General features: G+C 67.5%; 2 protein-coding genes across 3 annotated transcripts; one reads left to right on the top strand and one right to left on the bottom strand.

Annotated features, from left to right (window-relative positions):
* Positions 1-1,907: 1,907 nt before the first annotated feature.
* Positions 1,908-4,919, top strand: MSS51 (MSS51 mitochondrial translational activator). Its single transcript, XM_074158242.1, has 6 exons — positions 1,908-2,245; positions 2,560-2,715; positions 2,918-3,042; positions 3,254-3,817; positions 4,249-4,342; positions 4,448-4,919. Exons 1-6 carry the CDS (start codon positions 1,953-1,955, stop codon positions 4,722-4,724), a joined length of 1,509 nt encoding a protein of 502 aa, XP_074014343.1. The 5' UTR covers positions 1,908-1,952; the 3' UTR covers positions 4,725-4,919.
* Position 4,920: 1 nt separating this feature from the next.
* Positions 4,921-11,363, bottom strand: LOC141471631 (cytoplasmic phosphatidylinositol transfer protein 1-like). 2 transcript variants are annotated; one of them, XM_074158240.1, is made up of 9 exons: positions 11,316-11,363; positions 9,965-10,113; positions 7,899-7,987; positions 7,715-7,722; positions 7,238-7,309; positions 7,023-7,118; positions 6,754-6,909; positions 6,606-6,669; positions 4,921-5,717 (listed from the first exon to the last, which is right to left on the bottom strand). In XM_074158240.1, exons 1-9 carry the CDS (start codon positions 11,361-11,363, stop codon positions 5,452-5,454), a joined length of 948 nt encoding a protein of 315 aa, XP_074014341.1. In that variant the 3' UTR covers positions 4,921-5,451. The 2 variants fall into 2 exon arrangements, with proteins under 2 accessions (XP_074014341.1, XP_074014342.1); XM_074158241.1 differs by having other exon boundaries at positions 4,923-6,130.
* Between the last annotated feature and the right edge of the window lie 1,518 nt (positions 11,364-12,881).

Below are 12,881 nucleotides of genomic sequence, written 5' to 3'. Positions count from 1 at the left end.
GGACTCCCTTCTGGCAGGGACCTCCATGGCTCTGCAGGAAAAAGAATGAGAAGAGAAACATGAAACTGCTCTGTTCCTCTTCCAGAAACCCCTACGGGACACAGCAGCCGTGGCTGCTAGCATTATAGAATCGTCTAGGTTGGAAGGGACCTTTAAGGTCATCGAGTCCACACTGCCAAAACCATCACTAACCCATGTCCCTCAGCACCACGTCTACCCATCATTTAAATGCCCCCAGGGATGGTGACTCTACCACTGCCCTGGGCAGCTGATGTTTGACAACCCTTTCAGTAAAGAAATGTTTCCCAATATCCATCCTAAACCTCCCCTGGTGCAACTTGAGGCCATTTCCTCTTGTCCCATCGCCTGTTCCTTGGGAGAAGAGACCGACCCCCCCCTGGCTACACCCTCCTTTCAGGGAGTTGTAGGGAGCAAGAAGGTCTCCCCTCAGCCTCCTTTTCTCCAGGCTGAACACCCCCAGCTCCCTCAGCCGCTCCTCACAAGACTTGTGCTCCAGACCCCTCACCAGCTCCGTTGCTCTTCTCTGGACCCGCTCCAGCCCCTCAATGGCTTTTTTGTGGCGAGGGGCCCAAAACCGAACACAGCCCTCGAGGTGGGGCCTCACCAGTGCCCAGTACAGGGGGACCGTCACTGCCTGAGGGATTATTCAAGGCTTGGCTGACAAAACGCCATTGAAAGGCTTTGTCAGTGACAAACCTCTCGTGAGGAGAGAGGGAGATGTGAAAATTGAACCCAGCTCCCAGCTCCTCCCTGGGTGCAGGCAGGGCTCGGTGTGACCGGCTGCTCCCGGCAGGGCTCTCCCCAGCACAGGGTACGGCCCTGGCCGCTCTTCTACTTCTTGTTTAACTTCAAGAGGAGCCCACACGGCTCCCACACACGCCCAGGGGACGTGGCTCCATCCATCACCACAGGTTTGTCCACAGCCCCTCAGCATGAACCCCCCCCCCACCTAGGGACACGGCCTGCCTCAGGACACCCCTGTCGCCCCACCGCCCCCCGCCAGCTCCAAACACCCCCGCCGGTCTGCTGCGAGGCCGGTAGCCCCCTCGACCTCCCGGGGGCCTTCAGGCCTCGGGGTACAGCCCCTCACCGCAGGGGGCAGGGGCGGCGGCGGGACGCGAACCGGCGGCCTACCTGCCTCAGGGGAGGAAGGCCCGCGTCCCGTAACCACGGCGACATAACCGCTCCCGCGAGAGCCCCAAGCCTCGCGAGATCCCAGCTCTGCATCACGTGTTAGGGGGGCGTGCCCTTGAAGCCTCCGCCGCCATGATGGGTGTGGGCAGCCCTTGCCAGGCCCCTTGTGGGGCGCCCCGGGGGGCATGGGGTCCCCCCGAACCCACCCGGCTCGGCTCTGAGGGGGGCTGCAGGGCAGGATATGGCGCCCCTGCAGCCCGGTGTGCCCCTGGGGAGCCCTGCTGCTGCCCCAGCCCCACCCTGGGCCCCCGGCCCCTACTGGCAGAGACCATGGTGCCCACCCAGCCGCTCGCCTGCACCCCACTGAGGGCCTGGAGGGAAAGGGGGGGGTCCCCCGGGAGGGGGCCTCAAGGTGGGGGTCCGCTGGCCCCACGGGGAGGGAGTGGAGAGGTGTGGGGCAAGGTCCTGGGGTTGGGGGGCAGCCACCCCTGCTCGTCCTGAGGTGCCGGGGGCGGGGAGGGGGGGGCATGTCCATAGCAGGAGGGGTTTTGGGTGACCCTCACCGTCACTGGTGGCTTTCGGGGCGGGTGCCAGACCCCCCTGGCACGGGTTGGCCCGTTCCCTGGGAGGGGATGACCAGAATAGCTCCGCTATCCGATTCCTGCCGCTCGAGGGGCCGCGGCCGCTCTCCTGGGCCGCTATCTTCTTGGGGCTGACATTTGAGTCCAGCCCTCCCTCCCCGGCATCACCCGGTTCCCCCGTCCTCCCCGCCAGCGGGGACGGGGACAACCAGCGGGATGGCGGGCGGGAGGCGCCGTGGGGGCGGCGGGCGGCGCGGGGGACCCCGGCACCAACCGGGGACCCATGAAGCAGCCCCCTCGCCCTCACCCCTCCCTCCCGCAGCCGCCGTGGCCCAGCGAAACGCAGGAGCTGCCCCCAAAACTGGCCGCCCCAAGAAGCCCATGGAGGAGCCGGCGGTGAGGGGACCTGACGTGGACTCGCTGGGCTTCCAAGCCATGGACCGCAACGTGCCGGGACTGTCCCACGTCATCCTCCAGAAGCTCAACATGAAGAGCTACGAGGACTACAAGTGAGTGAGCACCCGTGGGTGCTGCCATGGGTGGTTGTTTTTCCCCCTGGCCAGAGCAGCCCGTGTGTGTGTCCCCAAGTTGGAGCATCTCCCCTGGCTCACCCCACCTTCCCTGCCTCAGCCCATGTGTGGGGTGCTCTGACGGGACTCCTGGGTGCACCCCTCCACCAGCCCATTCCTCATCGCCCCGTTCCCCACCCAGCCCGGGCCAGGATGCTCTTGGCTGGAGCTAAAAATCCTCAGAGGGAGGACGTCAGCCCCTCTGTGGCACCCACCCAGCGCGGGCTGGAGCTCACCTCTCCTGACGCCTGCAGGTCTGCCATGGACGGGAGGAAGAGCAGCAGCGATTTCGGCATCCGGACTTACTTCGACATGTTCCAGAAGATGGAAGACACCTTCAAGTTCTGCGCCGAGTGCAAGAAGCTCCCCGATGCCCTCCCTGATCCCAAGAGCCTCCGGCGATGCAAAAGGTATGGCGGGGGGGGGACGTGGTCTGGTGGCACAGGGCTGGGTCTGTCCCCCTCAACCCAGGCTGGGGGGAAACTGGAGGTGACTGGCCCCAGCCTCTAGCTGCAGGGCACCCCCAAAAACAGGGACGTAGCCCTGGGAGGGTGGCAGGGATCCTGCCCCCCCCCCCCGCCGTGGCTGGGCACACTGCCTCTCTCTCCCCAGGTGCCAGAACGTGTACTACTGCGGCGTGGCGTGCCAGCGTGCCAACTGGCCGCTGCACAAGAAGTTCTGCAAGAAGCTGAAGCTGGTGGCCCTGGATCGGCTGGTGGAGTGGCTCATCTTCACAGGTGGGGCAGGGGACGCTGCTCCCCACCCTGTGTGTCCCCCCACTAAGCCTGCCTGACCCCCTCCAACCCCAGGCATGGAGGGACATGGGGTTCCTCCTCCCGGCTCCAGCCCCCCTGGCCAGGTCCAGCATCCCCACAACTCAGGTGGGATGGGGAGCCTTGTCTGCTGGGCCACCACTGTGACCACCAATGCTTCTCCCCACCCCCCCAGGAGACATCCCCTTCCCCACAGAGACCTGGACCAAACCCGCCCGGGCTGTGAAGGGCTGGGAGGACTGGTTCTCCATGCAGGAGCAGGTAGAAGAGAAGCTGGGGGCCATCCTGGCCGGGCGGTACATGACCCTCCTCTGGGCAAACGCCGGGAAGCCCCGGCCGGAGGACGGGGAGCTGCGCGAATCCATCCGGCGGCTGGTCACCGACTTCCACTCGCGGCCGCTCACCATTGGCCTGGGGCTGCAGCTTTTCGGCATCGACCCCCTCGCCAAGGTCCTCACCGTGCACGTGGTGGGAGCATCCCACGTGGAGACCCTCAACACCCGCCTGACGGACTACAACGAGCTGACGCGGATGTTCCCGGGGCACTGGGGCATGGAGGTGGTGATGGTGGGGGTGGACGTGGTCGACGGAGCCATCATGAGGCCCCCCCTGGCCACGCCGGCGCCCCGGGGAAGGGTCTACCTCAGCAGCTACAAGGGGCTCTACCACGACTTCTGGGAAAGCCATGTGGAGACCAAGCTGGCCGCCCGCCCCGACCTGGTGGTGGGATTCCACCCGGGTGAGTCCCCACACCATGGAGGGGCCCGGACCCTCCCTCGCTGCCCGGAGAGGGATGTCCCCAGCAGGATACAGGGCAAACCCCGAGTGTCCCAGCACTGCTGGTGGCTTAGGACGTGGCCAGGTCTTGTCGTGGCCATGACTGAAACTGCAGCGGGCCACCCCACACTGCCCTGTCCCCCCCAGCAGCACCCAGGGGGGTCCCTGCCTCTGGGCTCCAGGTCTCGGTGTGGTGGTCCAGCCCAGGACCCAGAGCTGGGGGGTCATCCCCCCGCCCTGCTTTTGGGGAGACAGGACCCACCTTGCTGCCAATCCCTATTGCCAGCCTCACCAGGGTCTCCGGCACGGAGCGGGTGCCATTAGAGCCAGCTTTCCCCAGGGGCTGGGGTGGGACGGGAGGGCAACGGGACCGTCACCACCGTGTCCTCACAGGTTTCCACGCCTGCCCGGACCTGCTGGCGGGCTGGCTGCCCACCCTGCTGCTGCTGCGGGACTACCGTTTGCCCGTCCTTTTCACCGTCTACAGGTGAGCATGGCCCCCCCCCTGCTCCCCCCCCCTCCCCCGCCTCCTTGGTGTGCTGGGGGGGCAGCGGGTCAGTAACGGGGGCTGTCCTCCCCCTTCTCCCGGCAGCGAGCAGGAGCTGAAGTCCTCCCTGCAGATCCTGGTGGAGCTCGAGAACCACATCATGGGCTACGCCGCCAACCCCTTCGCTTCCCTCCGGCCCGAGCAGGTCTATTCCAGCCCCAACAAGGCACCCGTTTACTGCAGCTCCTTCTACATCGCCCTGCTGGGGCCGGCGGCGTCGGCCGTGCCGGGGGCCGAGGAGCTGGAGGACGGTGACGACTGGCTGGGAGGGGAGCCCAGTGCCACCGGTGGGGCTGGGGACACCCCTCCCGAGCTGGGCTGAGCCCCTGCAGGCAGCGCCGTCCTGCCTGCCCGCCCTGCCCACCCGACCCCCCAGCCCCTCGCTGCCTTGTCCCGAGACCCCGTCTCCCCATCCCGGGATTGGGGATCCAGCCGTCCTTCACTGGACACATCCCGGGGACATGGCACAGGGATGGGACCCCTCCACAGAGCCGAATAAACCACCGCCGGCAGCCACCCACCGTGTCTCGAGCTTTTATTTCCGAAAAGGCCTTTGTTTTCCCAAAGAAAATGGAGGGCTGAGCCTGCCCCAGCCCCCCCTGGGGTGGCCAGAGCCCCCCCACAAGGGATGGCAAAGGGGACCCCCACTGCGGGACCTACCGTGCACGGGGCTGCGTGGCCCCCGGGGTCCTGTGGGGAGCCCCAGCCCGGGCACCCGGCTGTCACTGTCACACGCGCTGTGCCCCTGCAGGGTGGTGCTCCAGCATCACTTGCCGAGCCCCGCTGCTCGCCAGCCCCTGTGGCAACCAGGGCCGGTGGCACCGGTGCCTGTGGCATCGCCCGACGCCAGCCTGGTGTCCCCTCCCTGCGCAGCGATGGTGGCAACGTCCCTTGTGGGCACCCGCCATGGCTCGGGGAGGCCGGTACCTGCCCGGGGCTCCCCGCACCCCTATGGTGGGTGCCTCCCCGGGGTTGGTGCCTGCCGGAGGGGCTGCGGCAGGGGTGGCACGGTCCGGCTGGGGAGGTGGCACGGTGTGGCACTGCCGGCGTCACTCGGCACCGGCGCGTTCCCGCAGCGCGGGCAGCGTCAAGGTCTCCGGCGCCGACTTCTTGCGGGGGCGAGTCTTGGGGGGAGCGAGGAAATCGGGGGCCTCGTCGCCCAGGGGGGTGGAGGGGGCGCTGGCGGGGGCCGAGTGCGTGGCCGTGGGCTGCCCCACCTCGCTGACCGAGATGGTGGGTGCCACCAGCCCGACGAGCTCGTTGGTGGCCTCCTGCGTCTCCCGCTCGTAGCGCCGCACCTCCTCCATCGTCATCCCTGCTGAGCACAGCCGGGCTTGGGGACCCTCGCCACGGCCGCGTCCTGTTCCCCGACATCCCGGGGCAGAGCCTGCGCCCCCCCACCCCCAAGCTGGGGGCTGGGAAGGGGACAGGGACAAGGGGACAGGGACGCTGGGCAATGCAGCCAGCCCCCCCCCAACCCCAGCATGGGGAAGGGATGCGCAGGCAGGGGATGCCCAGGGGTGCAGGGGGGGGCTCGGCGTGCACCATGCACACACACTCCCCCCCCCCCTTGCCTGCACCCGCCTGCAGGCGGCGTGACGGGGTGTCTGTCCCCTGCAGGATGTTTGGGGGGGGGGGGACACAGTTAGGGGTGCTGGCTCCCCAGCTTTTGGTTTGTGGCCACTTGCATCTGAGTCTCGAAGGCCCGCACCTCTTCCAGGGACATGTCTGGAAGGCAGAGAGCCATTCGCCGGGATGGCCCCCCCCCCCCGCCCACTGCCGGCCATCGCTGCACCCGGGGGGGGGGGGGGTGTCCTGCCCCCCCCCCCAACCCATTCCCGTATGCGGCAGCCGCCAGCGAGCGTGTCCCCCTGCCAGAGCTGGGGTGCAGGCAGGGATGCGGGGGCTCCTGTCCCTCCCCACCACACTTCAGCCAAGCCTTCCCCATGCGGGCAGCGTGTGGGGGGGAGGGGGGCGCAGGCAGCATGCGGGGGGGGGCACAGGCAGGGGCAGCGCAGGCAGGAGTGCAGGCAGGGGCAGCGCAGGCAGCAGGTTGCAGGGGAGCCGGAGGAAGAGCTGCCCGTGGGGTTAGTGGCATCGGTGGTTAAACCCACAGCCCCCTCCCACCCTGGGGCTCCAGGGGGCCACCCTGGGGGTCCAGGGCCACCCCGGGAGACCGTGTCCCCCCACCCCGCGGACTCACCGCACCACTCGTCCACCCAGGCGAAAGCCTGCCGGTGCCCGATCAGCAGGATGTCCCGGATCACCTGCGACGCACCGCGGGGGGGGGTCAGCACCTTGTCACTGCCCCCCCCCCTTCCCCGCTCTGGGGACCCCCCTCACCCCCTCACCTTGTGCACAAACTGCTCCACCCGCGTCTGCAGCCCCCACACCTCGAACTTGACGCTCACCAGTTTGTAGGAGCACATGATGGGCTTGGTGTGCTGGCGCCAGCCCTCCCGCAGCGGCCCCCGGCCCGTTTTGGCCGAGCTGAAGAAACGGGGGTCCTGGGAGAGGTTTTGGGGGGGGGAGTAAAGCAGAGCCGTGAGCTCCCCCCACCGGGGATGAGGGTCAAGGAGGTGGCCCCCCGGGGAGCTTCCCCCATGCCCGCCTGTGCTACCTCCAGGCTGCGGTAGTAACGCTCGGGGATCTCATCGAAGGCGATGTCCAGGAAGGAGACCTCGTGGTCACCCAGGATTTTATCGCTGTGGAAGATCTGGGGAGGGGGGGGGGAGGGAAGGTGAGAGGTGCCGGACGCACGTGTATGTGGTGTCCCCCTCCCCCCCCCCCCCCCCGTGATGAGTTTGCCAGGTCTCAGCTGCGGCACAGACTCACGTTCTCGCTGTCCCCGCAGTTGTCCTCGTACTTGGTCTCGATGTAGATGGAGAACTTGGGCAGGAAAGAGCACTGCAAGGAGTGGCCGTCAGCTGGCCCCGAGGGATGCCCGTCCCGAGGGACACCCACTCCCGAGGACACCCATCCCAAGGGACACCCACTCCCGAGGACACCCATCCCAAGGGACAGCCACCCCAAGGGATCCCCAGCCCCTAGCAATGCCCACCCCAAGGGACACCCAGCCCCAAGGGACACCCAGTCCCAGGGATGCTGATCCCCAAGGGATGTCCAGTGTCAACGACACCCAGCCCCAAGGGACGCCCACCCCAATGGATGCCGAGCCCCAAGGGACTCCCAGCCCCAAGGACACCCACCACGATGGACGCCCACCCCCAGGGGCCACCCACTCCAGTGCCCCCTCCCTGCTCATGCCAAGTGCTGGGGAAGGGGCCAGGTCCCCCCATGCCACCTCCTTACCGTGTACTCTGCAGGGACACCGTAGCATCATGGGGTGGCATCGCCGGGTGGCATCATGGAGGAGAGAGGGAACGGTGAGACTGGGAAGTGGCCACGGCTGGGCTCTCCTGGTGGCCCATGGCCACCGCCAGAAAGGGGCAGGGGGCCCGGTGGTGTCCGTCCCCGCGCCCTGCCCGGTGCTCACCGGTGATGGTGTAGGGATAGTAGTTCCAGGCTTTCTCCGTGATGTAGAAGATGCGGGGGGTCACTGCCCGTGCCCAGCTCGGCAGTTTGCTGTGGGAGGGACCGTGACGGGGTGTGGGGGGGTGTCTGCTCAGGGCAGGATACGACCAGCGGGCACAACCCTCCCCAGTGCCACCTGGCTCTGCTCCACTGAATGCAACACCCCACAGCACAGTCCCAGCTCCCGGACCCCCAGCCCCTCCCCAGGGACCCCATCTGCTCCCCAGGACCAACACCTCCACCCCAGCACCCCTCCGTGCACCCTCATCTGCACCCCAGCACCCCCACAGCACCCCAGCACCCCACACACCCCACAGGTGACCCCTGCCACCTCCCCAGAACCATCATGTGCAGCCCAGCCCTTGCCCCAAGGACCCCTGCCACCTCCCCAGGACCCCAATCTGCACCCCAGCACCCCTCCAAGGAACGCTGCCACCTCCCCAGGACCTCCATCTGCACCACAGGACCCCCCCAAGGACCCCTGCCATCTCCCCAGGACCATCACCTACATCTCCACCAGGACCTCTGCCACCTCCACAGGGGCCTCATTTGCACCCCAGCATCCCCTCAAGGAATCCTGCCACCTCCCCAGGACCACCCCCCAGGACCCCTGCCACCTCCCCAGGACCGAGACCCCAGGGTGCTCCCGTTCCTCCCAGCCCCCCGCGGCTGCCCACGCTCCCAGGGCAGGATCGTGCCCCCAGGGGAGCCGGGAGGCGGGTTTTGGTTAATTTGCAGGCGTTATAAATGCCATCCCCGAGAGGGGAATCGTGAGCGCCGCAGCTAAAAATAGCCCGTCTCACGCCAGCAACTCCCCAGCGCGGGAGCAGCCGATGCCCGCGCTGCGGCGGGGACACGGGGACATGGGGACACGGGGACAGCAGCGCCGGGTGCCAGCGGCTGCCCAACGGGCACCCGGGGTTGCGCCTGGGGGCACCCCCAGGGACGGGTCGAGCAGCAGCCTGGGCATCTCCAAACTGCGGCAGAAGCACCCACCCGTACCTGGAGATGGGTGCCCACCTGGAGAGGGGGGCAGCGCTGCAAGATGGGGGCACCCCAGGAGAGGGCTGTACCCCTAGGAAGATGGGTGCAGCCTGGAAGACAGCCCCCAAAGATGGGTGCAGCCCCTAAAGATGGGTTCACCCTAAGAGACGGGTGTAGACCCTGAAGATGGGTGCAGCCCCCGAAGATGGGTGCACTCCATAAAGACGGGTGCAGTCTCCCAAGATAAGTGCACCCCAGAAGATGGGTGCAAATCCTGGAGAGGGCTGTACCCCTCGGAAGATGGGTGCACCCTGGGAGACAGCCCCCTAAGATGGGTGCAGCCCCCAAAGATGGGTACAGTCCCCCAAGATACGTGCACCCCAGAAGATGGGTGCAACCCCTGGAGAGGGCTGCACCCCTAGAAAGATGGGTGTATCCCAGGAGACAGCCCCCAAAGATGGGTGCACACCCTAAAGATGGGTGCACACCCTAAAGATGGGTGCAGCCCAGGTGATATGTGCACCCCAGAGGATGGCTGCATGCCTGGGAGATGGATGCACCCCAGAAGATGGGTGCAGTCCCCCAAAACAAGTGCACCCCAGGAGATGGGTGCACCCTGAGAGACAGATAGAGCCCCCGAAGCTGGCTGCAGCCCCCAAAGATGGGTGCACCCCCTAAAGATGGGTGCAGCCTGGGTGATGGGTTCACCCTAGGAGATGGGTGCACCCCAGAAGATGGGTGCAGTCCCCCAAAACAAGTGCACCCCAGGAGATGGGTGCACCCTGAGAGACAGATAGAGCCCCCAAAGCTGGCTGCAGCCCCCAGAGATGGGTCCACCCCTGGGAGATGGGTGCACCCCCGGGAGATGGGTGCAGCCACGCTGCAGGGTGTTGAGGACTCAGGCAGGATGTTCCCCAGGGGATTTTGGAGGGAGGGGTGTGTGCCCATCTCCCCACACCCCCCCCACCACAGTGCTGCCCCACAGATCCGGGGTGCCGGGGTCCCCTCCTCACCCATCACCCTTCACCGGGGCCACAACCTCACCTGGAGAGATGGACGCGCTTCTCGGTGAACTGTCCGGGGCCGTGGACGGGGTCCTCGTGGGGCTCGTTCTTCACCACCTCCACGCCCTCACCCTTCTCGCTCTCCTGGTGGCTGTGCTTGCTGATGGTGTAGAGCTGCCCCACGCGGTACTGCGACCACAGCGTCCCACCTCAGCGCTGCCGTTCCCCTGACCCAGCAACCCTGCCCCACCACCCTCCCCACCCACCGCCGGGGGCTGATGGCTTTCCAGCCACACCACTGAGAGGGGAAACCGAGGCACGGAGCAAGGAGGTGGCGGACCCCCAGCCATGCAGCGGGCAGGGGGCTCCTGGAGCAGCCTCTTCCAACCCCTCTGCCCCCTGGGCTGCTCCAGTGTCCGGGCGAGGGATGGATCCTGCCCTCCCTGCTCCTCCCCAGGCTTCCTGCTCAACAAGCAATCTGGGATGCGAGGCAAAACTATATATACAGATGGAGAGATACATATAGATATGGATGATATGGATATGGATATGGATATGGATATGGATATGGATATGGTTGTGTGTGTATTGGATGATGCGGCTGCGCAATAAGTGTTTTATTGCTCCGCTGAAGATCCCATCCATCACCTTAACCACCAGCGTGATCTTATCGCCCCTCTCTGCCGAACTGGAAACCTTCCCCGGGTGCCCACAGAAAACCGGTGCCCCGGGGAGGGCTGGTGTTGCGGCGTGGGCATCTCTGCCATGGCTCCCCGAAATGGCACCGGGAGCTCACGAGAGACCTTTGGCCGGGGATGCCGCCAGCTGCCAGCAATCACCGCTGTTTGCCGACGGGGATTTGGGCTCCCTGGTGGAGCAAGGATTGAGCCCCTGTCCCCGCCAGCACCCAAACCCCCGGTGCCCTTCTCCCACCGGCTCATCCCGGGGCTGGGCTGCCTGTGAGCAGCCCCCGGTGCTGCCGTCGGTCTCCCCAAGGTCACCGTGCCCAGGGATGGGATGTCTCCCTGCCTGCCCCCCAAATCACAGCTCTGTGCTCACACGGAGCATCCTGAACCCAACAGCCGTGGCTAAAGCACACCTCGGTGGCTCGGCCAGGGCAGACAGTCCCTGCCACAAGCCAGGATGGCAAAGGGGGCCACGGTGTCCCCCAGCCCCTCTCCAGGCAGAGACCCAACTCCTGGCACCCTGCTGCTGTGGGTACAGGACCCCCCACCCACCACCCCCTCCCATCGGCGGGTCCCTGCAGCCAAGCTGGCTGCAGCACCCATGGCTGGGGGCTTGGGGCTTCCCCCTGCCTCTGCACCCCTTCTCTCAGCTGACACCCCCCTTTTCTCGCCTGGCCCCGGGGGCACAGGCAGCCCCCCACTCACCTCCTCGGTGGTGAGCGGCATGCAGATGCGGTACTCCTTGATGAGCATGGTGGCACGGGCAGGGCGGGGGTCAGGCGGAGGCGTCGGCGCTGGCGGGGGCACAGCTCATTCTGGGGGGACCCGGGGGGGGGGGGGGGGGGGAGGGCGGAGGTGGGACACGGTAAGAGCTGGGGGGCTGGCACTCGGCAGCCTCCCACGCTCCCATCCCATCACCCCACGCTCGAGGCAACCGCCCCGCTCGCTCTCGGCACCGGTGACTTCATAAGCCGTTGCTATGGCAGTGGCGTGAGGTCACCGGTGCGAGGAGCAGCCTGGGTGTACCCGGCTGGGAACACCCCGGTACCCCGAAACCCCCTGGTATTAACCCCTTCCCTGCCAGACAGATACCCACACCCATAGGCAACTGACTTGGAGCACACGTGTTCCCCCCCCCAGTATACGGTGCCATCCCTTCGGGGTGCCACATCCACAACTGACTGTGGTGGCCAGTGCAGCGAGAGGGTTGTAGGGACGTGGGGATGCTCATGGGGACCCACCCCCGGGCACCCACACTCTGGCTTGCCCTGAGGGGCTGCTCCCAGCGAGCACCCGTGGTCACATCCCTGGCATGAGACATCCTTTCCCTGGGCTGGAGCCGGACAGCGTCGTGCGCCCCCCCCCCCCCCTCCCCCCCCCGGGTCTGCCCCCCAGCACCCATCCTGGCCAGCACCCACCCCAGAGTTGCCCCCCAGCACCCGTCCCGGCCAGTGGCACTGCCAGGTTGCCCCACTTGCCCCCCTGGCCCCTGCTCCAGCTGGGGCTGGGGATGCTCAGAGTGGGTGATGGAGCAGCTCAGGGGGCTCCTGGCTGTGGCCCCCAGCTCCACGGAGAAGGGAGGGGACATGCGTCCCCCTGGCAGTCACCCTGAACGGGGGATCGGGCCTTGGAGGGGGCAGAGGGGGGCTCATGGGGGAGTCTTGTCTGGGGGCAGCTTGTTCCGCTGGGGACGGAGGAGCGTTCCTGGGGGCACAGGGGGACACAAGGGCATCCCTCGGGACACCGGGGGTCATAGGGGTGTCCCTGGGGGGGACAGGGTCACCCTGCTGACAGGGAACAGGGCTGGGGGCTGGTGCCGGGTTGCGGGAAGCCCTAAGCCCCTCCCGGGGGGGCTCCTCACCCAGCCCCGGGACCCCGCAGCCCCGGGGCCGGGGGGGGCAGTGGCAGCCCCGCTACGCGGCAGGGCGCGGTGAGGGTGGGGACACCCAGGGGACACACGGGGCACCCCGGGCGGGGGTGACCCCAGGGACACCGCGTCCCCTGCCCCATTCCAGCAGCGGGGCAGCTCAGACCGGCCCGGGGGGTACGGGGCTGCCCCGGGAGCGGGGGTAACACGTCCCGTCCGGGGCGGGGGTGGTCTCCGGGGCTGCCCGGGGGGGTCCGGCCGGCCGTGCTGCCGGGACAAGCGGGCGGGGGGGAGGGGGGGGTGGAATGGACACCGCGGGGCCGGGACCGGCAGCACCGGCACCGCTCCCCCCCACCGGGGCTCCGCCGCCCCCCTCCCCACCGATAGCCTCCCGCCCGGCCCGC

This window comes from Numenius arquata, chromosome 14 (genome assembly GCF_964106895.1).
Source record: "Numenius arquata chromosome 14, bNumArq3.hap1.1, whole genome shotgun sequence".
In the NCBI taxonomy this organism is placed as follows: domain Eukaryota; kingdom Metazoa; phylum Chordata; class Aves; order Charadriiformes; family Scolopacidae; genus Numenius; species Numenius arquata.
This window is presented reverse-complemented; position numbering and strand designations above follow the sequence as displayed.

Bases quoted from the DNA above. Each gene is read 5' to 3' on its own strand.
- MSS51 (XM_074158242.1), top strand. From the start codon at position 1,953: ATGGCGGGCGGGAGGCGCCGTGGGGGCGGCGGGCGGCGCGGGGGACCC. The intron at 3,043-3,253 runs GTGGGGCAGGGG...CCACCCCCCCAG, and splicing joins GGAGTGGCTCATCTTCACAG to GAGACATCCCCTTCCCCACA. The intron at 4,343-4,447 runs GTGAGCATGGCC...TTCTCCCGGCAG, and splicing joins GTCCTTTTCACCGTCTACAG to CGAGCAGGAGCTGAAGTCCT.
- LOC141471631 (XM_074158240.1), bottom strand. From the start codon at position 11,363: ATGCTCATCAAGGAGTACCGCATCTGCATGCCGCTCACCACCGAGGAG. The intron at 10,114-11,315 runs GTGAGTGGGGGG...CTGTGGTCGCAG, and splicing joins TGCCGCTCACCACCGAGGAG to TACCGCGTGGGGCAGCTCTA. The intron at 7,119-7,237 runs GTGAGTCTGTGC...CCCCCTCCCCAG, and splicing joins ACTGCGGGGACAGCGAGAAC to ATCTTCCACAGCGATAAAAT.